Below are 26,461 nucleotides of genomic sequence, written 5' to 3' on the forward strand. Positions count from 1 at the left end.
TAGTATGAAATATGCATGACCATGGAGGTCAGCTGGGTCTTGTCGCCATGCCAGAGGGTTAAATACACATTTTTTGGATTTTCGCAAAAAAGTAATAAAAATAACAAAACCACGCTGAAGAGGAAGTAAAATCTTGGAAAAAATGCGTTAATTCCAGTTGCACGGTCAGCTGTTTGCTTGCACTTGGCGACAGGCAAATAGGCGGAACGCACAATGAATCCAACATGTGGTGAGTAGTGCCAAAAATAAACCGAACACAAAACGCCCACTTACACATGTAAGCATAGGCATCTGTGTGTGTGTGTGTGTGTGTGTGAAACGTGACTTACCGGCAATCACTTTGGCGCTACCTATTTGGCAAAGCCATTTACGTCAGCAACAAAGGCAATTAACCGGTTTGGTGGAGACGGCTGGCAGCTTGGCTCAGTTTACATACACACGTACATACAGATATATCTATGTACATATATCCATAACTATAAACTGTTACATATACATTATTGCAGGCCACTTAACGATTTTTGGTGAAATGCAAATTTTTTCCGATTTTTTTTTTCACCGACTTTTATTTGCTTGCTTTGTTTATCTTTTCAACCGGTTTTTATAATAAATGTCTCTATAATTTAAATTAGTGATTTTTTTTTATTATTTCGGGTTTTTTCTTTCGCTGCGAAGGCATTAATTTAAACGGTATCGGCCGTTAGCCGGTTTTACTTTCATTTTCATTAACATTTTGTGCCACTTCTAAACCAAATCTATGCGTAATTTATGTGTATTTACACTATTAGTATATATATAACTGTATGCCAATTGTGTGTGTGTGCGATCTAACGTATAGCGCAAAATAAACAAGAAAATCAAAAGTGGCCAAACTTTTGTACAAATTGCTTTGAGAGTCTTCGCAATCGCTAAGGAAACCTGTTTAACTGCAACGAACAGGAAGCCCCGCAGCATCGAAAGTGTAGTACAGTGGATAAAAATGCAAAAATTAAAGGTAAATAATTTTCTTACGCAAAACTATGTCATAAATATTTTTGTTTAAACATTTCGTGAAACATTATCGCAAATAATTATGCTTTTTAAGAGAGGCATTGTAGTACAGTGGCACAACTTTTTCACATCATTCTGGAAAAGCTCGAATACCATTAGGGTAGAACTGTTTACCTGAGATTCTATCCAAGAATCAAGCTATGTTTTGATGTCGTCTTGTGAGTGGAACTGTTTCTGAGGCAGACCATGTGCCATTAAACGTAACAAATAGTAATCGGACGTTACAACATCTGAGGAATATGGTGGGTGAGGTTGGACTTCCCATTTAGGCATTTTTTAACGTGTTCAGCAAAGTGAGAGAAGCTTTGCCATGCAGTAGAATCATTTTTTCATAGGTCTCCTGGTATTGAGGTCATAAGGCACAAAGGTTCTAGCTTTTGAATCTTTGCCAGCACATGTAGTCGCTTTGAAATTACTTAGCGGGTGACTCACAATGCTGATCAAGCTCGTCTTGCCTTTTACGCGGATCTACACCGAGCAACGTCTCCAATTCACCGCCTTCGAAGATTTTTTTTCTCCCATCACGTGGACGGTCGTTAATATTGGAATCGCCATCTTCGAAGCAACGAAACCAACGTTGTTTAATTTGGGGCAGCACCAACGTAAGCTTTTTAAGTTAACGGTACTCAAAAAAAAACAAGTTTTATATGAATTTATCTTCCCTTTTACCTATCAATGCTTTTTCAATCATTCGCTTTCTTTCTGAAACAATTTCATTATTTTAACATTATCTTAATCTTTCAGGCTCACTATTTTGACTATTTTTTTAGAAGTAATAAGTCTTTTTTGAAGTAATGGCTCAACTATACAAATTTTTAATAGATTTTTTATACAGTTACAGCTTTAAAACAATTTTTTAACCGCGAGACTTGATTTGCCAGACCTCTATACCACATGACTAGGCCTTCATATAGTGCCGGAGCAGCCGTGGCTGAGAGTGTAACGAAGACCATCGAGTGTCGATTCGACGCCATTTGCCGCAACTCAGACTGACGTATGGAACGACTAGACTGGAAGACGTACAAAATAAACTGAAGCCGCTCAACTTCCCAAGCTTTATGGGCTCTTGAAAAGTTCCAAGAAGACTCGACGTTTTCGATCCAATTTTTGTTCAGCGATGAGGATAATTTCTGGCTCAATGGGTATATAAACAAGTAAAATCGCCGCATTTGGGGAGAAAAGTAACTTGCAGAGATTTAGGAGCTGCCATTTCAAGTAGAAAAAACAATGGTTTGATATGGTTTGTGGGCCGATGGCATCATCGGTCTGTTTTTCTTCAAAAATGATGCCGGTTATTACGTAACCGTCAAAGGCGACCGTTATCACGCCATGATAACCGACTATTTGAAGTTTAAAGTGGAAGCTGGTGATCTTCACGACATTTGGTTTCAACAAGGCGGCGCCATTTCCCACACATCGCAACAATCAATGGATTTATGGCGAAAACACTTTGATAAGCACATAATTTCAAGTTTTGCATCGGTCGATGGGCCACCAAGATTGTTGTATATCATAGCGTTAGCGTAAAATTTAAAATCACGCTTGTCATTCGCGAGTTACCAGTCGAAATGCTCGAACGAGTCATCCAAAATTTGACTCAACGTATGGACCGTCAGAGAAATGCCCAAGAATGTTGTTTCGAACGTTATTAAACATTCCTCATTAAATTTGGAGTTTCTGTGTTTTTTCTTTAAAAAAGTAGTGAACCTCGAAATGGATCACCCTTTCTAAACTTATATACGTAGAAAAAATTTGTAGAAGTTGAGGGATTACTATTCCAATAGTCGACAACGAAAGGTTAACCAGATACTGAACTGAAAATTAGGGTGTATACACAATATAATCTTGTCATACATTAAATCTTAGGATTAACCATCATTTTACTTCAGAAGTAGTGTTTAGTAGATCAATATTCAGAGTGTCTAAAATAATTTAAGACCACCGATTTGTATGTTAATAGTAGGGGTAAGTATGAACATGTCATAAAGCCCTCGCTATGTAAATTTAAAGATGTTTTTTTTTTTTTTAATTTTTCTTTTTATTTTTTATTTAATATTTTGCCTTTCAGTAATTTTTTTGCATAAAATATTATATAATATGGTTATTCAAAGCTTACCTTTAATTATTTCCGCTTTACTTTGGTTGATTCTTAAACAATTCCTTAGTAATGTACGAAATCACACACAAGATTTATTTATTAATTTTTTCATAGAACAAAATGCTAATTTTAACACACTGTGCTTATAAAGCATACATATATACATACATGTACGTGTTGCAGTTGTTGCAGCACGCGTTTGCTGCTCACTAGCGGGAAATTGCTTTACTATTTATGTTATTTTTCGTGCGTTAATAAATTCGCGACGCTTAACATACAAGCAACTATAAGTAAATAATTAAAAATGCTCAACACACACTTTTAGTTTTTGTTGTTATTCCGTTTTCTACACTTTACGCACATTTCTAAGGAACTTTCACGAACGCAGCGCTAACACGGCTGAAGCACAACACTTTAACGCACTACAACAAGGCGCATACACAACAAAGTCACTTACTTTATACAACAACACTAGCAATTTGCGAATACGCGTTACTTTTAGCACTTGTTTCCATTAAAATGTTTATGAAATAGCATTATTTCTTTTATTATTTATAAATACAAAACACAACTTTCTTGATAAACACGCCGCTTGGCACAGCTGTTCGCTCGTTTTAACTGTCAAAACGCGCTTTTGACACTTTGCATGCAGCACTTTTTGACACTCTACAAAATGGTAACAGCACAGCCAGCAGTCATGCGCAGTGAGGCGCAACCAGTTGGCAATGTGAGTTAATCGAAGAGCGTACAGAAAAAAAGCAACAAAAAAGCGTTAGCATAGTAAAGTGCAATGAAGCGAGCGGGTGGTTGAATAACAACTGCAAGCAAACACACATGCATACATATGCACAAGCACTCGCTCGGTTTGTGTTATCAGCAGGCCAAGCTTGTCTTGCTCTGTGTACGCGAGAGTGCTAAGGGAAGAGCGCGTGCAGCGACGAATTTCAACAACACTCTCTTCGCTATATTACAGACATGCTCTTGCTGGCTCCACTTTGCTATAAAAGCGTACGCAACATGAGCGCCGAAGCAACACCTACAAAATGTTGCGCAACATTTGAGTGCATTCAACGATGTTGCGGCACTGTAAGGCTGCTGTTTATGGCGCTGTTAATGTAAAAACGAGCGTACCGCATTGGTGATTTCGCTGTTACGAGCGCATATACGATGATTGTTGATTGTACATATGTATGTATGTATATACATAAGTATATGTTTGTAGATATAATATTTTCTTTCAGTTTCTTGCTTATACTGAAATTAAAATTTTGCTTATGAAAAATATTTCTAAACTCCTTCTTCTAATCTCATCAGCTTCTCATAGCTCAATCTCGGCGTGAATAGCTTTGACAGCTCTGGCCTGACTTTTGCGTTGCTAGATAATTAATTAGCAGCTCTGTAAGTTTGTAAATTTAATTAATGAATTGGTCACTTGACGTGGGTCAGTGGCGCGCTTTGTGGCGAATTTAATTCGAGATTAAAAAAATAGTATTTCAGATATTAATACATACACACTAATACACATACATATACACACACAAAGGTGATTGATTATTTCGCTTATTTAATTAGGCACGAAAATTTGACTTGATTTAAAATGGTGGTGTGTTTTCTAAAGCTCCAATTTCGTGGCCACAGAGTGAAGACAAAATGATTTTAGATGACCGTAAGATAAAGTTAATAGAAATATCGAACATTCCAACGTTATCAAAGGAAATTTCGTATTGCCTCGATCGAAACGATGAAGAGTTGCTTGTTATGAGAAGTGTTTTGAACTATCCAATCATAAAAAATATTTTGCGATTGAATTCTGAAGTTCCATTCATCGTTTTCTGAGTGTAAAATCTTGATATACCGCAGCAATTAGCTGGCGAAATACGTTTTGAGAAGCTGGAAAAGAGAGATATTAGGTTAGGTTTGATGACTGATTAAAGATCGAAACCAAGCTGGTAGCACAACACAAAAAGTCGGATGCACCGACCCGCTCCCATTCTTCCCATAGTCGTTCTAGGGTGCATTTTCTTGCTAGCTCAATCTGATTTACAGTTTCCTGCGATTCCGCTGTGGCCTGATAGCGAGGCTAAGCACTCTTTGACCTGCCCTGAACGCACAGTTAATGTGTCTATGACACTGCAATAGTCAGGCAGTCTGAAGCTGAAGTTGATTGAGAGCTCCTGACAGTAAGCCTCTTCACCAACCCATCTCCCAAGCTTTGACCCATCCGTAAAGAAGGTAAAGTGAGTGAGGATCTCCTAGTGTTCAGACACATGTGCTTTTGGGAACCCAGACTCTCTCTTTGTAGCCATACACCTTCCGGAGATATCTACGGGCAATATGTACTTATGTATATGGTCTTGTATATGACATATTGCGCTGAGTGCCTTGTGTGGAGTGGACCTTAGCGCACCCAAATGCTGATGCCTGTTGAACGCTCTCGAATTTCTTTGCCAGTGTAGTCTTTTCTAGAGCCCTCCACCACATAGTATGGTGTCGTAGAGCCAGAGGCCAATGTAGAGGAACCAGCAGAACAAGACAATCGTTTTTTTTCATCAAGCTAATGGATCGTATAAGCAGCCAATGAAAACTATTAAACATTTTATAAATTCTGTCTTGAACTTCTTTCTCATTCTTCATATCATAACCCAGAACTTCTTTTATATTGCATTATGTTCGATTCCGCTTGTTCTGAGTTTTCATACCTTCTAACTCCTAAAAGTGGGCAGCTTTTCTGTTAAACTTCTCCGCACCAAAATAAATAGTAAAAACTTGCGAAATGTATTGCCTATTATTAGGAGTCGGCTTCACTAAAATTTCAAAAGAAACGGGCATAACACCCAAAATTGTTTATTTATTTAACCTTTCGATTATAAAAAAGCAGTCTGGAAAATCACACCTTAACATATCAGTTTAACAAAGCGAGAAATCATTATATCTCTTCACCGAACTATCTGACATTATATTTTACTTAATGTTCTTCGCTTAATAGAACTGTCACAAAATGCAAAGAAACTGTACCTTAAGCTTAAGGTGTAGTCACAACCATCTAAGATGCACCGAACTCCGAAAAATCATTTCAGTCAGAATAAAAAGAAACAAAAAATTGCAATATAATACATTTCCACTTGCAGCGAAAGATTGACTTAAACACCGGTTCAACTGAAACAAGCGATGCGACACGACACAAGCACGCGCTCAAATACAAAACAACTATGTTTGTGTGTATATGTGTGTGTCTGTATATATCTGTGTTTTACAACCAAATAATGGCGGATGATCTGCCAACTCAGACAACGTGTCACGGCTGATCCATTTCTGGCAACGCCTTGCATACAGCTGACAGCCAAAAACCTGTGCACACCCAAACACACACACATGTAAATAAATATTACACTTGGATTTGTGTATATTTGCCTTGTTTTTTGTTAGTTTTACAACTTTTTTTTCTATTCCTCGCATGTAAATTCATCGAAAACTATTCAAGTGCATAACCATGGCACGTACCGATTGCATCCGGTTATTTGCTGCAGGGAGTAGTTATTTCACCCAAAAAATGCTGGATTCCTCTGCGGAAGTGACAAAATAAGCGAATTTTGAAGGCAAAATAAATAGGAAAACGGTAAAAACAATATGGATTAGAATAGCAAGCATATGCGCGCATGTGTGTATGTATGTGCATGTGTGCGGTGTTCTAGCAAGGTTTTCACAGGTAGCACTTGCACAAATTTGCATTTAGATGGAAATTCGTTCGGCCAGCGCCACCCCTTGCCGTGCAACAATAGCCGTGAGTGGAGTTGGCTGCGAGCAGCAGCGCCGCTTGTAACAACAAAAACGTCGAAAAAGTGTGACAATAGCGAAAATATACATGTCGCGACAGGGGAGTGGAAAGGGCGTGCGGCAAAGTGCCGTTAGGTGCCACCAACATACCACTTTCAGGCGTATTTTTGTTGTTGCATTTTTTCGTAGCTTCTGCTGCTGCCAACGGTGCTGCTCATGTTGACGCCATTGCTGTCGTTGCCACTATTACAAACACTCCGTGTTGGTTGTTGCCGCCATCCTGTCGTTAGCAACGGCAGCGCGCGAGCGTTTTCGCACTTGCCGCCGAATGTGTGAAATATCTACACGAAATGGCATGTCAGCTGCAATGTTAAAAAGGTAGCTAGCTGTCGGCACCGGAGCATCGAAAAGTGTATAGTTACGCATACTACGACATATGAGTGGAAATGACAGTGTGTCCCCAGCGCTAATAAAACAAATTGGTTCTTATGTTATATGATGCGCGTGTGGATACTGAGCATGTTTTGTATATTACGCAAGGAAACTAGAATTATTTCGCTGTTGACTGGGTGAAACGTTTCACAAGTTCAGTTTACTAATAAATTAATTATAACTGCAAATAATGTGCCAACATTGTCAATAAAAAATTATGAAAATAGACATTTCCTAAAAAATAATCGATATTAAATACACATGATGTGGCAGCACTAAAGAAAGTTTTGCAAATAAATAATTCATAATTACTTGTAAAAAATTATTAAAATTTAACATTTTACTAATATAATTATTAAGCATGGATTTTTTTGCTGGTGGCAACGCCATTAAAAATTATTTATTAATTATGGGAGAACTACATAACAATAAACGTAGACGTCTAATTTCTTCAGTTTACTAATATTAATCGATATTAAAAACAAATAAGGTGGCAACTCTGTTATTAAAAATTATGAAAATAAACAATTTCTAATCACTTGACAAAATTATAAAAATACCCGTTTTGTTAATAAAATTTTAAAGTATGTATTTTTTTCTGGTGGCAACGCTATTAAAAATTACTTATTAGTTATGGTAAAATTACTTAACGTTAGACATAGACGCTTCATGAGTTCAAATTACTAATATTAATCGATATTAAACTCAAATAATGTGGCAGCACTCTAATAAAAATTTATGAAAATAAACAATTCCTAATGAAAAAATTGTAAACTTGACAAAATTATAAAAATTTAGAATTTTATTTAATAAAATTTTAAGGTATGTACAGTTGGAAACGCTATTTAAAATCACTTATTAATTATATAAAAATTTCATAATAAATAAATAACCACGCTTTTACCTATGTAGTATATGCTGATATAACCAACTGAAATAACCACCACCTGATCAAATATGACTCGGAGTGGTCCGTTAAAACCTCGCATGCAAACCGAATCGATTAGAAAATCAAAGTTTGCGTGACTTGTACAACCTTTTTTATGTTCGTGGCAAGCTTGATCTCTACAAATCAATTAGAGTGCTTTTGGAATTTTTAGGAAGATGGAGTCATGTGTAGAAGTTCACGCAAGTGAGGAACGCTCTCTGATCGCTATTCACTTAGGAGTGGCCAGACACGATTCTTTTATATATGGCTCAAGCAGCTCATGACTTCCGGTCTTTAACCAAGTATCCTCTGGATAGCTAAAAACATTCGTTTGTAGGTGATACTCGTATAAAGTGAGAAGGCGAATCATACCTCCCCAGGGTTGTGCGCCGCGTTAGGGAGGCGCCACGCAAAAAACATTACCAATGAAAAGAAGAGAACAGCCTCGGATGAGAGACCCTCTTTTGATGACGACCACTGCAAATGTTTTATGGATTACCATATTAGGCATACATCTGGAATGTCCGGTCTCTTAATTGTGAAGGTGCCGCTGCTCAGCTGGGTGATGACCTCCTAAAAGTAAAGGCTGAAATATCCGCAGTCCAAGAAATGCGATGGGCGGAACAAGGACTAAGTCGAGAACTTCCTTGTACAGTATTTGATTATTTGAGTAGCAAGAAGCGTTCGGTGAAGATCGTGAAGTCATCAAAAAACTTCCCTAATATGAGTCGTCCATTCTTCTCTGTTAATGACGCTCGAAAATCGTTGTGTTTACATCAGATAAATAGCAGAGGATCTCAAAATCTTTTATGAATCGACTTAACCAATTCGTTTTATGTTTAAGGAATGAAGCGTATCAAGTTTACTAGCACCAAAAAACGTGAATCTTTTGCAAAAATGTCTTAGGACCTCTACACAAAAGCTTAAAACCTACACACATCAAGCACATCATTACTGGTGACGGGACGTGTTATTTTTTTAATATGACAGCGAAATTGTCCAACTATCTGGTGAATGGCGTTTCAAAAAGTAGCAGAAATCAAAAATTAAATCGTGTAAAAAATCAAGATGACGCTCATGTCGTTGTTGTAGTTGTAGCGGTAAAATTCTGCCGATATGACAGTCCTTGGCCGGATAAAAGATCCAGGTCCGTTCCGGTTAAGTAGACTCTGTGGCGACGTTCATCGTTTTCTTTGCTTATCATAGTGTGGTTTACTGTGAATTTATTCCATAGGATCAAACGGTCATTAAAGAATAATACTTGATCGTTTGAAGGCGTCTTCGTGAAAAATTTCGTTGTAAACGTGGGGCTTTTATACCAAATCCAGGTCGAACTGAAACCCACCGCAGCCGAGGCTTATAACAAGTGAGTTTGGCAGGCAATAATAAAGATTTGCATTAAAGTATTTGGAGATGTTGTTTTTTGGCAATCCGAATCAATTTTGATCACATGTTATTTTACATACCTATTAAATCATTTAAAAAATAGAAATCTGGCAACCCTACTATATGTATATGATCACATAAGAGCACTAAGTCAGCTTTTGAACATAATATCTAGAGTATACTAATCTAAAGTAATAATCTGAAGTATTTTTTCAACATTTTTATTATTTCAACATATGGCAACACATTTTTAAAATATAGCCTCATTAATGCATATTTAATTTTTGCGGTATAATAATTTTGTAATAATATATAAATTTTATTATAATTTTCATCTTTTAGCGCTATGTGTTGCATAAGAACTATAGTATTTTGTAAATATGTGGCAAGCCTATGAAATAAAACTAGCGCATTGAGTATGTTTCAGTTAATTTTATTTGCTTTCAGATTTAATCCTTACGATAAAATATAAAAAATAACATATACTATGTATATAAGTGTTTTTCATTATATGGCAACTCTTTAAAAATAATTATGAAAAGAAATTTGGCAGATATTGGTTGATTAAAACCAGTTTAAATTTTTGGCTTGACAAGTTTTTCATATATTCAAAAATGTAATATTTCACAGTCGGCAACCCTAAACGTAATAAACACTTTTCAAAAATGTATGAAAACAGATTCGGTGGTTCTTAGACGTTTAATTACAACTTAAAATTTTTCTTTGCAAATTTTTCATATTTTTTTAAAATTCATATTTCGCAGTTGGCAACCCTAATCGTATAGAAAACATTATCTCCAGTATTAAGCAACAGAAATTTCGCTGATCCTGAAAAAAAATCGTATTCACCTTATACCTTAATATCGGTTTCATATAAAAATGCCTGCAAATTCCTCAAAACGGTCTTCGGTAGATATTTCCTACAGAGTTGCATTCCTGTCATGATTAAATTATAGCCTTTGTGTAAACTTAGAAACCTACTACTTGTATGTCGAGATGCTTTCTATTATTTTAAATAACTAATTAATTTAAATCGATTACTCGAAATTTTAACCGAATCGCAGCATTCGCTTTCATCTAAGTAAGTTAAAATACCATAATTTTATTGCTACCCTGGAAGCATATTTATGGCTTCTGCTCTCGGCGGAAAGATATGCAGTTTTCTAAGTCGGATTCGGCGCCAAATATTCTTCCAAAATGTCATACTATTCTATATATAAAAGGTGATTGTAAATTCATACAAAATTTCAAACTAGAGATTTAGAATATATAAATTTTTTTAATATATCATATATTTTTTTATATATCTGTGCACTGAGAGTGCGAGTATCCCCCAGTGAATGATTGTTAAATTTTCTCCCAGGCATATTAAATTTTTTAAAAAATTATAATAATTTTTTCTAAATTTATGATACCTTCAACAGTGCCGTAGGTTTATCCAAGAAAGAGTTTGCATTTTAACTGAGTGAAGAATCCCTAAAAATGACGTGGGTTCATCTATGAAAGATTTTGCATTTTAACTGAGTGAAGAATCCCTAAAAATGGCGCATCCCTTGAAAAAGCACACAACTTCACTGCAGTCTTGTTGTAGGTCAATACTTCCGCACTTTATCATCTCGCTAAATTGTAGCTGTCTTTCAGTTTGCAAGCGAAAAATATATGAAATTCACCGCTCAGTTACATACCCCGCCCTCTCAATATACTCGTATGCGTCCGTTGGAATACAATACCTTTTCGCAAATTTCACCTCTTCGCCTAACCCTAATATTTCCTGCCGATAACCAAACAAGCGAACGGTATTTACCACCGCCGTCAGACAGTTGAAAGATATTGCACATAACTTCACTCTACAGCCGTGTAAAATAACCAATATTTACTTTTATACAACAAAGGCAATGGCACAAACTCCACATAAACACACACGCACACAACTGCCAGGCTACACTCACTAACAGCAGCATGTGTCAGCGGGGGCTGCGCGCTTGCGTTGGCTTACAGCAAGCAAATTTGATATCCTTTGGGAAATTTCATACCTTCTTCGCAAGGAAATAGGAAATTTTATTTTCATTCATGCACTTTTCCTTTTCCCTTTGGCTTTCGCCGTCATTGATATGGCATTTCCGTGCTAAAGCGCAGACATTGTGGCTACACACGCTCCCAGCTGCTCGTGTGTGTGTATACGTGTACTAGTGGTTGCTGTGGTTGGCACTTTGGCTCTGCACTTCTTTGTGCGCTCCGTTTTTTAGCCTTTTTATTACAGCCAATAAATCATATTTTCATATTATGCACAATTATGATTATGATAATGCAAAATGGTGGAGCCGCAACGGCCGAACTCGATCTCGGTGAGTGGAAAATTTGTGCTACAAGGTGTGTAATAGACGCTTTGCTGTGTGGTGGCAGGGTTGGTGAACTTGAATCCCTAGTTGACTGCCGGTTAGCGTAAAGTAAATGGCACTTTTTTCACATTCTTCACGCGTAGCATGCTTTTAGGCGCTTTCAGTGTACTTGACGGGTTTCTCTGCCATTTTCTTTGCATTTACTTGCTTCGTTTGCCTTGGTGTCATCAATATTGTTGCCCTGACGACGCATTAGCACATTGCGATGCTTTAAAATGCCTCAGCATTTGGGGTTTTGCCCGCAAAAGTGCCACCAGCGCGATTGTCATACGAATTCCGAATGCCACCATAAATAGTGTAGGCATAAAAGCCCACACACACATTCACACATACGTGCGAAGAAGTAGAAAGAGCAAAATGACCGTAATGCGCACAAGGACCCCATTTTCCAATTTTCTTTTTTTCGCCACCACCACTCACCACTTTTACTTGAATTGAGTCTTGCTGCTACGCAACTCCCACGGTCGTGGCTTGGCGGACGGCGGACCTTTAGCGACTAGGCCAACGTAAATGAGTGCTAAGAGCAACGCGGCAATGGCAGCTTTGTAAATTTATGATACTTTAAAGGCCACTAAAGTAGCACCAGCGGCAAAAAGGACACTCAACGTCGGCGCTGTTGCACATAAACGTAACGGAAGGCGCAGCACCGTTGTCTGCGTGTGTGCGTACAAATGCAATGAAATGGAAAGGCGTCTAGTTATAAATGTGTGGGTGTATATGTAAGAGGTCAGCCATTGTAAAGCATGGCGGTGTATAGAAATGCCTGAGCTAACAAATTTGCAAGACAACAATTACTGATTGTAGAGATATGAACAAGTATATATGTATGTATTTTTTTCTTGTGCCTTTAAATATATAAATAAAATAAGAAAAATCGTAAACTTTGGCTAAACCGAGTTTAAAATACCCTTTACATATGCATTTTTCATAGCATAAAAGGCTATAAAGAGATCTACAACTTGATCTTGACCGGTCAGTTTGTATGACAGCTATATGCCAGAGTGGTCCGATCTGAACGATTTTTTTTGGAGATTGTAGACTTGCTTTGGAGAATATTCCATACCAAATTTTGTGAAAAAATCTTGACAAATAAAAGAGCTTTTTATATACATAGGTATTTGATTTTGAGCAACTAGTTTGTATGACAGCTATATGCTATAGTCGTCCGATCTGCACCATTTATTTGGAGAATATACAGTTAGCTTAGGTAATAATCTGCGTTAAATTTTGTAGAGATATCTTGTCAAATAAAAATGTTTTTCTTACAAAGACTTGAATCCGATCGCTCAGTTTGTATGGCAGCTATATGCTAAAGTGGTCTGATATCAAAGATTCCGATAAATAAGCAACTTTTTGGACAGAAACGAACGTGTACAGAATTTCAGATGGATATCTCGAAAATTGAAAGAATTAATACACTTGTGTATAGAGAGACCCCCTCCAAAGGGTTGTGCGCTGGGTTTGGGACCCGCCACCTAAAAAACACTACCAATAAAAAAAACGTAAACAGCTTGCTGTTGTTAACTCGGCTATAATCGCGTAAGCCAGGGATGGGCACATTAGCCCTCAGTGGCATTTTGCCCGTGCGGGCACGAGTGCACATTTTGAGGGCTAGGTGAGGGGATCATCGCGGGCAAACATGAAGAGGGAAGTGAGAGCAACGTTTTACCACTCCATATTTACAAATGAAAGCAACGTATTTTCCACCACCATTGACTGATCTATCACATGTACAGTGGTGTGAACAAAATAGAAACAACCATAAGGTGTTGTGAAGTTTTAAAATATGCTGTTTTCTTATTAAATAAAATTGTTTTTAGATACATAACATAACATATATATATTTTTTCCTAACAGTGATTAAAATTTCCCACCATGCAAAGGTAAATAAAAACAAATTTTAATGCGAAACTCTAAACTCTGCAAATTATGTTTACCCATTTTTGTTCACACAACTGTACAATTCCGATATGAAGTAAACTTCCACCCTTAAATTTGTGTACAATGTCAGTATTGCCGCAACCACTCTGCGATGAACATCAAGTTACGGAGGAATGTAATTCATTTTTTTCGCAATTTTTCTCAACTTGTTATGCCCTTCTCTCCGTAAACTGATATTCCCCTCATCTAGCACCCGTGCGCACTTTGCTAACTTTGCGGGCTAAAAATGTGCCCATCCCTGGCGTAAGCGGTCTCTACACCAGTAAAGAAGAAGAAGATATAGAGAGACGGAAAGACAGGTGGATATGACTAAGACGATTCAGTTGGTCACGCTGATTATTTATATACTAGATATATTTTTTTTTAATGGATCTACGACAATACTTTCTGTGTATAAAAACTTCGTAGCAAACTTTAAAATCCCTGTTCCGGGCATAAAAAGTACTCGAATATATAACCGAATATATATCTACCAGCCCTCCACGTAAATATACTACGTTTACATATACATATATATATACATGCATATCAAGGTCAAACATGCAGCCCCACTAGTAACCCCTAACAACCGTCCCTTCATTGCGAACACTCTCACACACATACTCATACACACCCACACCAACAAAGAGTGCATAAAACACAGCACAGCAAGCACAGAAAGCAGAGTACAATGTAATAAAGCGAATTGCGTACATCGCATGGTAAATAAACCACTTGGCGATGCATGACGTTACTGCTATAAAGTAATAAAATACCAAAGTGTTTGATTTTGGTTTAATATTCATTGCGCTTTTATCAAAAAATTATGAGCGATTGAATGGTACTCAATTTGTTTGCGTTTCCTTTGATTAAATGCTCGTAGTTGCCTAGAAATTGTATGCGCGCCATTTTTTATTAATAAGCTATAATAAATTTGTTGTATGGAGTATTGAAAGTGATGAGCTGGATGTGCTGGTCAATGGAAAGTAATGAATATATACAGCAAAGTTTATATATAACAAGCAAACTACACAAATTGGATACGGGAGCAAAGTTGAATGCTTCGAAAAATTAAACTGTAATATTCATTGGAGAATTTATTGTAGTTCAGGTTTTCCCGTTTGTGATTAAAAGTAGAATTTGGTTTGTGTACAATCTTTATTCTGTGAATTTTCGATTTCGCTTAATATTTTCTATAGTGCGAAATCAGAGCTTGGAATATTACTCGGCGTCGAAATGTAGATTTTACTTTTAGTAAAATAGCTGTTGACGTTTGGCCTCCTATGACCATATATACAATATCATCTGGGGATCCGACTTAACAATATATACAATTTTATACATATCGTCACCTAAAATGCAAAGCAATATAAATGATTCAGTTTTTTATTGCTAACGATTGACTACATCATATTACATACATATGTATATGCAAAATAAAATTTTCAGCTTCAGTTGTTAGACATACCCCATTTATAACCAATGTATAACCAATATAAAACCATTTTATAACCAAAACTCGAATTTTGTTTCAATGTGCGCGGTTTCTATTATATCCTTTTTCTTTCGTCTCTAAACTTATGAAAAGTGATGTTATGTTATTTTGTATTTTAGGTGATATACTCTCAAGATCAAATTTGACCCGGACTGGTACGAGCAAACCGAAGCGATAAATATTTTTTTCCCAAAATGATACAACCTTTTTATGTTTGTTAAGTTTGATCTCCATATATCAATTAGAGTAAATTTGGCAACTGGTGATTTTGGCATGGAAAAACTTTTGACAAAGAGTTGGCTTAAAATTTTGTATTTGCAATGGTATAACGCTTACGTAATCATTAAAAAAAGTCGCAGAAGTCTTTTGGGAAGTCTCCTTTATCACGAAGTCAAGTAATAGAGTAGCACATAGCATTCGGTGAAGATCGCGAAGTTTTCGAAAATAACCATAACATCGAAAAGGTTAAAGAAACGGATCCCGAAAATCATCTTATTGACATCAGAGAGATAGCAGAGGATCTCATCATCTCCTATTTTTAAAACATTTTGGTAAATTTTTGGATGTGAAGCAAGTTAAGGCTAGACGCGTGCTAAAAGACCTGAACTGTCACTTTCTAGCATGATTGTGACAGGATTTTTGTACAAGGACTAAGCCAGTACCATCACCCTAAGTCACTGTCTTCGCCAGATTTGTCACTTTGTATCTTTTTTTCTGAAGAGATTTGAAACTGAAAAATCCGACTTTAAAAGTCATACACAGAGAAGAAGTTAGAAGGCACTAAAGGCCATCTCAGCTGAGGTATATAATGAGTGTATGAAATGAGTGCGTTCATAAAACGTTTTCTTTGATTTAAAATCATTATTCCCTGCTGATTTTAACCTACCGATGATATGGTAAAATTACCTCTCCTAAGGTGCTCTGCAACTATGAGTGATTGATTTATAGTTCAGTTTAAAAGTGAAGGTTCCACCAGTGGAATATTGTAGCGCTTATTCTTTACTGATCCAGCATGTTTCAGATATTCTAAAATATTGCTGCGACAATGCAGCCGATATAATTCCTTAGGGAGTCCTTCGATTAGTCAGATGACTTTTCTTTCTTTTTGCGTTTGCTTTGCTCTATGTGATTAACTGCTCGGACCTTTTTTGACCAGAATCTCGAAGCCGACGGTTTTCTGTGGATCACATCACTTTTGGACATGTGAAACTCCCGTTGGATATCAAAATCTTTTTAGTTAAGCAGCTGAATTGCAATGATTCTGTTCGTTATTGAGTAATGCTTTGACATACAGACATATCGATTTTGGAAAACGAAAAGCTTTTTTTCTTCAATTGACTCAAAATGGTTTCCCTGAAGCGGTCGTTTGAGTTTGCTGAGCAGCCAGAAATAACACGGAGCTAAATTAGACGGCACGATAATGAATAAAAATTTAGCGAAAAACTTACGAAGAATCAATGCAGTATGCGACGGTGTATTAAAGTGGTGCAAAAGTCAAGAGCTGTTGGCCCATAATTCTGGTATCTTTTTACGAATAGCTTCGCGCAAACGACGCATAACACCCAAATATTATTATTATTCCTTATTGACAGTTTGGCCAGTCGGAAAGAGTTCGGAGTGCACCACATCTCAATAATCGAAGAAAACTGTCAACGTAACCTGGATTTTTGAACGGCTTTGACGTATTTTCGCCGGCTTCGGCTTACTTTTGCCACCATATGCGGCGGATTGATCGCCTGTTTCCGGGTCGTAATAATAGATCCGAGTTTTGACGCCAGTAATAATAAATTTCAGTACATCCATCACCTGAAATTTGATTCCGCATAGGAAACCTAAAGGAACTTATATGGTCATATTATTGAATAATGATTTCTGACGAGAAATTCATACCAAGAAAAAAATGTTTCTTAGAAAAGACCTGTAATATAGACAATTTTTATTTATATGTAACTCAATTTCCATTTTAAAGTATTTGCCAGCAACTCCAATTTTCAACTTCCGCTTTCGCGAGGTATCAGTATAATTTAATCCGCTTTAAATGATTAACACAGTCTAATACATTTTCAACTTGAGCGCCCGCCAACCCCACCACTCATACCCATAATCTGCGTGAGCCACAATTTGTGTTTATTTTCAATTTGCGAATAAACGAAGCCAAAATCCTGTCAAAGCAAAACAAGATGCTGCTGCCATGACACACAAAACCTTCGCGTGCTTACAAATTTAGCAATTTTACTTTTCAAAAGCGTTCACACCCCGCAAGTGCACCGCAAGCTTCAAGTTTACACCCCCAACCCACCACAAATAAATTGCGTTACTAAGTAATGTCCTTCGAGACAATTTTGCGGCAGGTGAGCTGAATGGCAAGCTATGAGAAGATGCTTGGGGTAGAGGTTAGGGTGTTAGGGCGTTGCGGTGCTTTTAACGTCAACGTAAGCCACAACAAAAGGTGTAACAGTTATACGCTGTCAGATGGATGTCCAACGCTTTTTGGTTGTGTTAAATGCTTGTCACCTTGCAACGGTTTCAACGGAAATCTTCGCATTGCCACGCTGCCTTTGACTAGTTTTCTTTTTATTTGTGTAGGTGTGTGAGACTCAAGAGCTTTCTTATATGTTTGTGAGAGAGTCTGTTGAGCCTTTAAGCATTTGCAGATGTGAGTACTGGTGCCTGCGTCTGTGTGTGCCGCTAAGCATCCTTTGTGGTATGCAAAACCATTACGCTTTTAAAGTGTTTACTTTGTTGGCGACCACGCCTCTAAACTCCCACAATGAGCGAACACGCTTTTTTCCGTTGACTGCTGATTTACAATGACAGCAAAATTAATGTTCTACTTTGCCAGCGTGTACAGGCCTAATAATAAGCACTACTGTGGCAGCGCTGTCTAGGGCTTTAAGTCCGCAGAGAGTCAGCGTCGCGCCAGCAACAATCAGCGCACACACACACCCACACACATATATATGGCTGCAGAATCAACACTGAGCAGGCGAGCATAATAACAGGCATGCCGACATTCTCTGTACACGCCTCCGGCCGCACAAAGCGGTCTCCACTTACACGCTTGTGGGGGTGCCTCGACCTCCTTCACTCACACAAATATGTTTGTGTTGGTGTGGTGCCACTTTCTTTGCTGTCCACCCATTTATGCCGCCCGCTCTGCCGTTACTCGTACCCCCGCTTCGCCGTTATTATGTGCACTGAGAGAGTAATTCGATGGCGCTGATGAAATAAGATTATTTATTACTGAATTCTCTCCTGCTGTCGCCAACGAGTACCTTCTGCACACACACACACGCACACATACAAATAGAGCAAGTGCTTGTCCGCTCAAGTGCTCCTTTAGCTCGTTTGTTCGGCTTTGCCGCTGTCTTTCGACCATCATAAATTGTTATTGGAGGCATTGTTGTCGCAAATAACGTAAATAACCATTTATCATATTGTAAAATTCCCATATAATGTTACATATCCCCTAACAGGCAGACACCCACACACACTCACACCAACACATACACATTCACGTCAAAGTACATGCATTTAGCGCGCGCAAACATTTTATTGATATCTTTGAATCCTCAGCATACAATTTTTTTTTAAGGAAATCCTGTAAGACAGGGTTGACTGTGTTGCCGCATGCAGCTTAAGCACCGTGTTGTCTGAGGCTTTGTGTGCGGCGTGTCCCATTTAAATTAATGATTGTTGATTTTCGATATCAAGTAATTTGACAAAGCTGGCTCTTGTAGCGGCTTCTGCTTTCTAATTTATGGCGATTTCGTAATTGCACTCACTTCGACTGCGCCAGCACACACAGATAATAAATTTGCAGTTTCAAGATGAGTTTATGAAATTATTTTTGGGGAAATATTGTATAAGAAACCGCTAGATCGAACGCTGGTGTACCCTCTACAAATATATGTATAATACTCTGCCTACTCCTTCTTCCTTGCGGAGCAATTCTTTTATGGTAGGTTCAGGTCCTAATATGTAATAGATGTTACGGAGCGGGCGAGCTCATCAACCAGTTCCTTCCCTTTCTGACCGGACACCCAGATGAGTCGCACATGGTTACGTTCCGCTAGGCTATTCAGCCGTTCTCTACACTCCTGCACCAGTAGCGACTTGATCTCTTAAGAAGAGACTGCCTTAAGTGCCGCTTGACTCTCGCTAAGTAATTTGGAGATTTATCTCTATGCACCGACTTATGTCAAGCACTTTTGCCTTAAAAATATTATAAAAGCATTTCATGGGTTGGAGAGCTTAAGGCGTAGCCCTGCGACCGATTTTCTCCAACGTTTTCGAGCCGTCAGTGTGCCACGTGATCGTACTATCCTTAAGCAGTAGCTCGAGAGTGGAATAATTATATTCAGCCTTGGCAGGTAACCGTGAACTTCTTGGTGAAGTTAACCCTTTTAGTAGTGCTGTCCATTGAGAGAAGGGCCAATGGTATAGTACAACTTAACTCTGGGACGAGATTACCTTACCTCTACCACACCTTTCTGCTGTGTATACTTGGCTACCTGACTGATCACTAGATGAAGCGGTGTAAGCTCAAGAATTACTTTAAGTGCTGGCGTAGGAGAAGTGTGCATTGCACTCGACATGCAAGTCGTTGGGGCTTCGATGGTGAAGTCTGCGAAGCTTTTGAGGCCCAGGCCATACGTGATTATAGATCGGACGATCATAGTGGAAAACCACCTAATGATCCTTGGCCTGCAGCCCTAGGACTTTCTTGACAGCGGATCCCATTCAGTTAGCAATTCTAGTAGGTCGTCCACGAGGGTCTCAATATTTCCTCTTCGGTCTTCAGGGTATAACAATAACAAAAGTTATAATCTGAAGCGTTTAAATTAATAAGGATTAGGCAGTAAAAAAGGGTAATTGAAGGCTTTTTTAAACAAACTTCTTTATACAATCAAAAACTAATGCAAATCAGTTGAATATTCTTTGTTAGTATGAATCGTAAACCAATCATAACCATTTTTTTAACAGACCAACTTATGAAATGGTTAAAGTTCTCATTTTGATTCATAAAGCTAACAAATCAAGTAGTTCCTTGGCAGGGAAATGTAGGTCCTTGTCTTTGGTTACAGGTTACATTTCTTAAAATATATGCTGTGGCTGATTTTTACCTTTAGGATGGTAGCTTATCGATAAACTCATTTATGGATCATTAATAATATGAGTTCTGTGTATCCTTGGAAACCACTAATTTCACTAAATACTTGCCGCCATAGACTTTTCTGTGATTAACCACTAAAAAAGGGTTCATATTGTTTATTTATATTTCCTGAATTTCCCTTGTATTATTTTATATATATGTACATGTATACGAAAAAAAAGTTACATTAATTAAAAATATTAAAAAAATACTGTTGTAAATACAATGAATTACAACAAATTAAAAACCTTTTCAATTTTCATACTCATCGTTGTAATTTCTCTAATAGAAAACGCCTCAATGGCGACAAATATTAATATATTTTAAAAATGATAATCGAAAGCTCTTAATTAAACAAATCGTTTTGCACTAATAATGCATCATCATAAAACATACAGATGTCATAATTGCAATGCGATAAGAATGGCTCCGCAATTTTTCTGTCATATAATGCACTAATTCAAAAATTTCGCAATTCAAATGATTGCCAATACATCGAGATATGCATTAACGTCAATAACAAATAAAATGCAACTGCAATCAAGAAATTAAAATAATGTGTAGGCATGCCACTATTTACACACTAGAGAAAATTTCTAGTAAGCAGCACATGGACATGGACCAGTCTCTTTTGGAAGTAGTTACAAGGGTAACTAGTTTTAAATGAGTGCCAAAAACGTTTAGATAGAGTAAATCAGTATCGCGGTCAAAATCACGCTTTAGTACCAGTTTCTTATAGGGGTAACTAGTTTGGCAATAGTTTCAAAAATATTAAATGGAATTTTTCAATAAAGTAAATCAGTATTTAATTAAAATATCTTAAAATAATATAAAATAAGCAGCAAACGGACTAGTAACAGGCTCTTATAGGAGTAGTTACAGCGGTAAGTAGTTTTTAATTAGTGCCAAAAATATGCAAAGGAATTTTTCGATAGAGTAAATCAGTAACGCGGTCAAAATCACGGTTTAGTACCAGTTTCTTATAGGAGTAGTTCCTCCCGTTACTAGTTTGGCAATAGTTTCAAAAATATTAAATGGAATTTTTCAATAAAGTAATTCAGTATTCAAGTAAAATGTTTAAAAGAATAAAAATTAAAGAATTTTTCCTTTGAAAGATAAGCATATGTATATATTTTTAATAATTTTAAAACTATTATAAATTGATTTTTTTCTAAACTTTATAGTACCTCTATAGAAGTAGTTCGTAACTAGTGACGGTGTGAGAAAATTGATAGTCGCTTGAGTAAATTATTACTCGCCAATACCAGAACTTTGTTTAAAGTAACTAGTACACCACCAAAAGGAACTAGTTCTATTTCAGTTCCATTGCTTACTGAAAGCTACAGTATTGCCTCCCTGGACATTTTTTTCTATTATTACAATCTTTTTGGGCGTACTACCACTTCTAACGTCAACGCTTGCATTTTCCATTTATATTATTCACAACCACCCTGTTGTCTTCATCACTTTGACTAAAGTGCATACTGACTGCGAACAGAGTAGTCGCCGCACTCTAATAAAATAGATTAATTTCTTCTAGAGCGATAAGAGTTTGTTTCACTTTTTGCTGCAAACAATGACAAATGTGTTCTTTTTATGAATGAACAATAATATGTAAATAGATATCCGTCGCGTTACTAGTTTGTATGTAAATAAGCAGCGCAAATATTCATCGTTGAATGGCAAATGGATTGGCACGTTTATCGCTGGCAATTATTATAAGAGGTTTTAAGCGATATGCATCTAGTTGTGTGCACTGAAATAAATTTCTTATGCAAGGGTTATTACTTAGCTTCGTTCGAAAGTAGTGGCTGAGTAAGAGGAGCATAAGAGTATATAAAGTATTTACTGTTAATCGAAGTAATATATTTTAGTTTCACTTCGAGAATGGTTCGAAACTCTGATTATATTTACAAACTATTTTTTTTTTACTTTTAGATGTTTATTAAAACTGGTTATGTTCGACCAATAGTATACGAAGCCAATACGAAGTTGTCAGATCATCACGGAACGGAAAATGGATGAATAATTGGATTACGTTAAGACTTGAGGTTCTATTTTGTATTTCATTCTAATGCAACTGCACAAAAGAACTCAATAATTGTTGTTGTCTTGAGTCTTCCGATGCGAAGACAGTGATAAAAAAATGTAAGGCATTTGAGGAGATGCTGAGTTCTTGACGATGATACCCGCTATCTCTTTCACTCTCTCGCTCTCTCACTCTGTCCTGTTATCTCTTTTTCTTCTTCTCTATGTTTTTTTCTTTCTCCCACTCTTAACAGTATGAAGAGGATTTGAAAGGATATCAGTTCTTACCCATGATATCCCCTGTCTCTTTCTCTCTTCTATCTAACTTTCACTCTCGCTCTCTTTCATTCTTTCTATATTTTTTCACCCTAACTATCAATAGTTCTCTCACTGTCCGTATTTTTCGCTTTCTCCCACTCTCAACAGTATTAAGGGAAATTGAAAGGATGCTGAGTTCTTGACCAAGATATCCTCTATATCTTTCTTTCTCTCTATATATCTTTCATTCTCACTTCTTCTCGTTCACAAACTTTTTCACAGTCCTTCTTTTCCTCTCTCTCCTTCTCTTAAAAGAATTAAGGGGATTTGAAAAGATGCTGAGTTTTTGACCTTTATATCTTCTATCTCTAGCCCTTTTTTCTCCCCCCTCATGCTCTTCCATTTTCTACCTTTCTTACTCTCTATATGTTTTTCTCTTGCTCCCTTAATCCCTCTCTCTTTCTTACCCTCTTGAATTTTTTTTCTCCCTCTCTTAACTAACTAAATTTCTCTGTGCGACTTCATAGGTTGTAGATTTGTTTGCCGGTTAAAGTAAATTTTACAAGAAAGAATTCGCTTTCCTTACAGAATTATAAAACTCCATTCGAGTAAGGGAGGGAGGAATCGGAAAAGATGGCCCTCCCATATTCGGAAAGTAACAAAAACAGTTATATGTATGTATATACAGTATTTATTCATGAGATCGAAAATGGTCACTATGACTCTATGATCGAGTCATTACTACACAGGGGTAATGGACTCAACTCCCACCACAAAAATAAAAATAGTAAAAAATTGTTTTTGTAATAAAATCGACTAAAAAACAAGTTTTTTCAACATTGACTTTCATTTTTTCCAAATATTTTACTTCAATAAGTATTTATCATATTTTCTTAATATATTTTATTCCTAATTTCTATGATTTTTTCAAAGCTTTCTTTCATTTCTCCCAGTGTATCAACAATTTCCATTAATTAAAAAGAAATCGCCCATCAGTGCTGTTACTAATTACTGCGTTTGGCACCTAGCTGTCATTTACTGTCTACATTTAGGCGCATTAGCACACAACACCTACAAAACAGTTAACGCCGCAGCAGCAAAGATGTCCGAAGTCAATGGCCGACCGCAGCAATTTTTGCACAGTTTTAAGTCAATTTATTATCTTTGCAAACTTTTAGGCGTTTATCCCTATGATTTGCAGAAATTCTACTATCAAGGCATACTGCAGCCCTCACGCCTGGGCAGCTGTGTGGTGGTGACGATTATGTGCATTACTTTCATGCTATTCAACTTGTCTTTATTTACGTTCAGCGATGAAGAGGTCATAACAAAGAATAGTGAGTAAAAGACAGGAGATCATATGAGTATTATATATTTTCTAAATATTGCATAAAACCAGATCACCTCAGCATCATAGTGACCATAGTGTTCACCTACATTACGCCCGCCACCATGTTCACCGACCAGATAATGGCTATACGCAATCAACGGCGGCTACCGGGACTCTTCGAACGCATCGACTGTGTGGACGAGGATCTTCGCCAGTTGGGCATTACGGTGGATAATCGACGCGTGCAGCGTGGCATTTGGCTAATGATTGCGTTTACTTTTTTCTGCGAATTTTTCATATTTTTCTCTTCAATCTGGTTTCTGGTTGACGAACTGAAATGGACCACGATGCTATGGATTTTTACCTCGCTGCCCACTTTCTATAATACGCTAGATAAAATTTGGTTTCTAGGCATTTTGTTGGGGTTGCGCGATCGTTTCGATGCGATTAATGCGGAGCTGGAGAGAATAGCAGAAGAGCTGGAGAAGCGACAAAACCAGCAGCTGAAAGGTGAACTCTACCAGGAGCAGGACTTGGTGTTGCAGACATTGCTGCCACTGCGGCAAGAACAAATTGGTGGTATGTATCGTAAAGTCGAAAAAAATAGTCTTAGTGAATATCTTTTTTCCACAGATATCAAGCTGGAGCGTCTGGTGCGCAATGCTTTCGGCGAATCGCTGCTCGAACCCGAACCGATCAGAAACTACATGCTTAACATAACCCATGAAAGTTCGCTTTACACGTTCAAAGCGCTGCAGGAGCGTTTCATAAGCTTATGCCAGTTGCACGACAGCACTTGTAGGATCGCCAAGTTACTCAACGAACTCTGGTCTTATCCAATACTGATACTGATGGCTTTCGGTTTTGTCGTCGTTACATCGCAACTTTACTTTGTTTATTGCGCTACGCAACCGGACGTAAGTAACGTCGTCTTTTCCGCCAATAAACAGTAGTGTTTACGCTCTCTTTCGTAGCACACCATACCACTCATTTTTCGCTCCGCCAAAGAGCGCTCCATCTCGACCGTTTTTCTCACCTACATCGGCGGCAAATGCGTGTCGCTGATGCTCTACAGCTGGAAGACGTCGCAGGCAGCGCGTCGTGCCGGCATTTGTCTCCATAAGTGTGGCGTTGCCGCCGACACCAATGAGGTTTATGAAATTGTCAGTGTTCGCTTTTTGTTCTTCATATTTTTTGTTATCGCAAAACTCGCATAATTTCAGGTTAATCATTTGTCATTGAAACTCTTGAATCACGCCATAAATTTCTCGGCATGCGGTTTCTTTACGCTGGACATGGGTACTTTATATGCGGTACGTGCCTTGGAGTAATATACTCTAACTGCTTCCTTATTTTCTATAGTAGCTTTTATTGCCGTTACTGTGGCATGCGTGTGCCTTCTGAAACCGTTATATTTTTATGCGTACTTTTGATATGTTTTATAGGTTTGCGGCGCAATAACCAGTTATCTGATCATACTCATACAATTCGATATGGCCGCGCAACAAGTGCGCATTTCTAAGGAATTGGCCGCGGCGAATGAGACCACCGCCATTGCGTTGGTTACTGAAAATTACACCATCGGCATGATGGAATCGACAACGCCATGGGATTAGATATGCAATGTAAATTTTGAAAATTTTATGTATTTGTTTGTATGTATGTATATTTACAGTTTATAATTCGTATATTTAATGTAGAATTTTACGATAATTGCATTATTAAAAATATTCATAAATTCAATGTTTAAAAAACGCATTTACAGTGGACTAAGGTGTACAGACTGAGCTGCTACTAAGGACCTCAAACGTTTGAAAATCTTAAAAATAAATATTCCCTAAAAGTCTCTTCAACAAAAGCTCATGCTTCGTACCCTTCTGGTGAAATTTCTAACTTGTTTGCTGATTTTTTCAAAAAATTATCTACATGATGAGCTTGGAACTACTTCTACTTTTTCCTTTAATAATTTGTCATCCATAAATTGTAGCACTCTGTGTCTTTCGCAGGATATCGCCAAGGTCATTTGTGATATCAAGGTTTCAAATTAGATCTTGCTGAACTGCCGCCTGTAAATATACAAAATTGTTCTGCCTATGTATGTCCTCTCATGCTTCTCTTCTTCTGGTAACTTTAGACAGTAAATTGACATTTATTACCCGCATAAGATTAAAGGTTGTGGGAAGGATGTAGTCTGCAATTACAGGCCTA

At 37.4% G+C, this 26,461-nt stretch overlaps 2 protein-coding genes across 3 annotated transcripts in view; one reads left to right on the forward strand and one right to left on the reverse strand.

Moving 5' to 3' along the window:
- LOC105225696 (furin-like protease 2) overlaps window positions 1-26,461 on the reverse strand; it is a 725,052-nt gene that overhangs the window by 388,177 nt on the left and 310,414 nt on the right. Inside the window, exon 1 of one of the 2 annotated variants that reach the window (XM_049455565.1) lies at window positions 3,167-3,770. The exons of the other annotated variant lie outside the window; for it this stretch is intronic. The gene's annotated coding sequence lies outside the window, so the exon portion shown is untranslated. Of the gene's footprint in view, window positions 1-3,166; window positions 3,771-26,461 lie in introns of those variants that run through there. 2 annotated transcript variants of the gene reach the window in all.
- Window positions 3,822-25,915, forward strand: LOC105225721 (gustatory receptor for bitter taste 66a-like). The gene is made up of 8 exons (XM_011204320.3): window positions 3,822-3,875; window positions 11,929-12,013; window positions 23,877-24,260; window positions 24,323-24,832; window positions 24,887-25,170; window positions 25,228-25,416; window positions 25,477-25,566; window positions 25,699-25,915. Exons 1-8 carry the CDS (start codon window positions 3,822-3,824, stop codon window positions 25,867-25,869), a joined length of 1,767 nt encoding a protein of 588 aa, XP_011202622.3. The 3' UTR covers window positions 25,870-25,915.

Source organism: Bactrocera dorsalis, chromosome 4 (assembly GCF_023373825.1).
Source record: "Bactrocera dorsalis isolate Fly_Bdor chromosome 4, ASM2337382v1, whole genome shotgun sequence".
In the NCBI taxonomy this organism is placed as follows: domain Eukaryota; kingdom Metazoa; phylum Arthropoda; class Insecta; order Diptera; family Tephritidae; genus Bactrocera; species Bactrocera dorsalis.

What these genes read in the sequence shown, in the direction of transcription:
- LOC105225721 (XM_011204320.3), top strand. Translation starts at nt 3,822, where the DNA reads ATGGTAACAGCACAGCCAGCAGTCATGCGCAGTGAGGCGCAACCAGTT. An exon ending in AGAGGTCATAACAAAGAATA is followed by an intron (nt 24,261 to 24,322) that starts GTGAGTAAAAGA and finishes GCATAAAACCAG; the next exon opens with ATCACCTCAGCATCATAGTG. An exon ending in CCAATGAGGTTTATGAAATT is followed by an intron (nt 25,417 to 25,476) that starts GTCAGTGTTCGC and finishes GCATAATTTCAG; the next exon opens with GTTAATCATTTGTCATTGAA.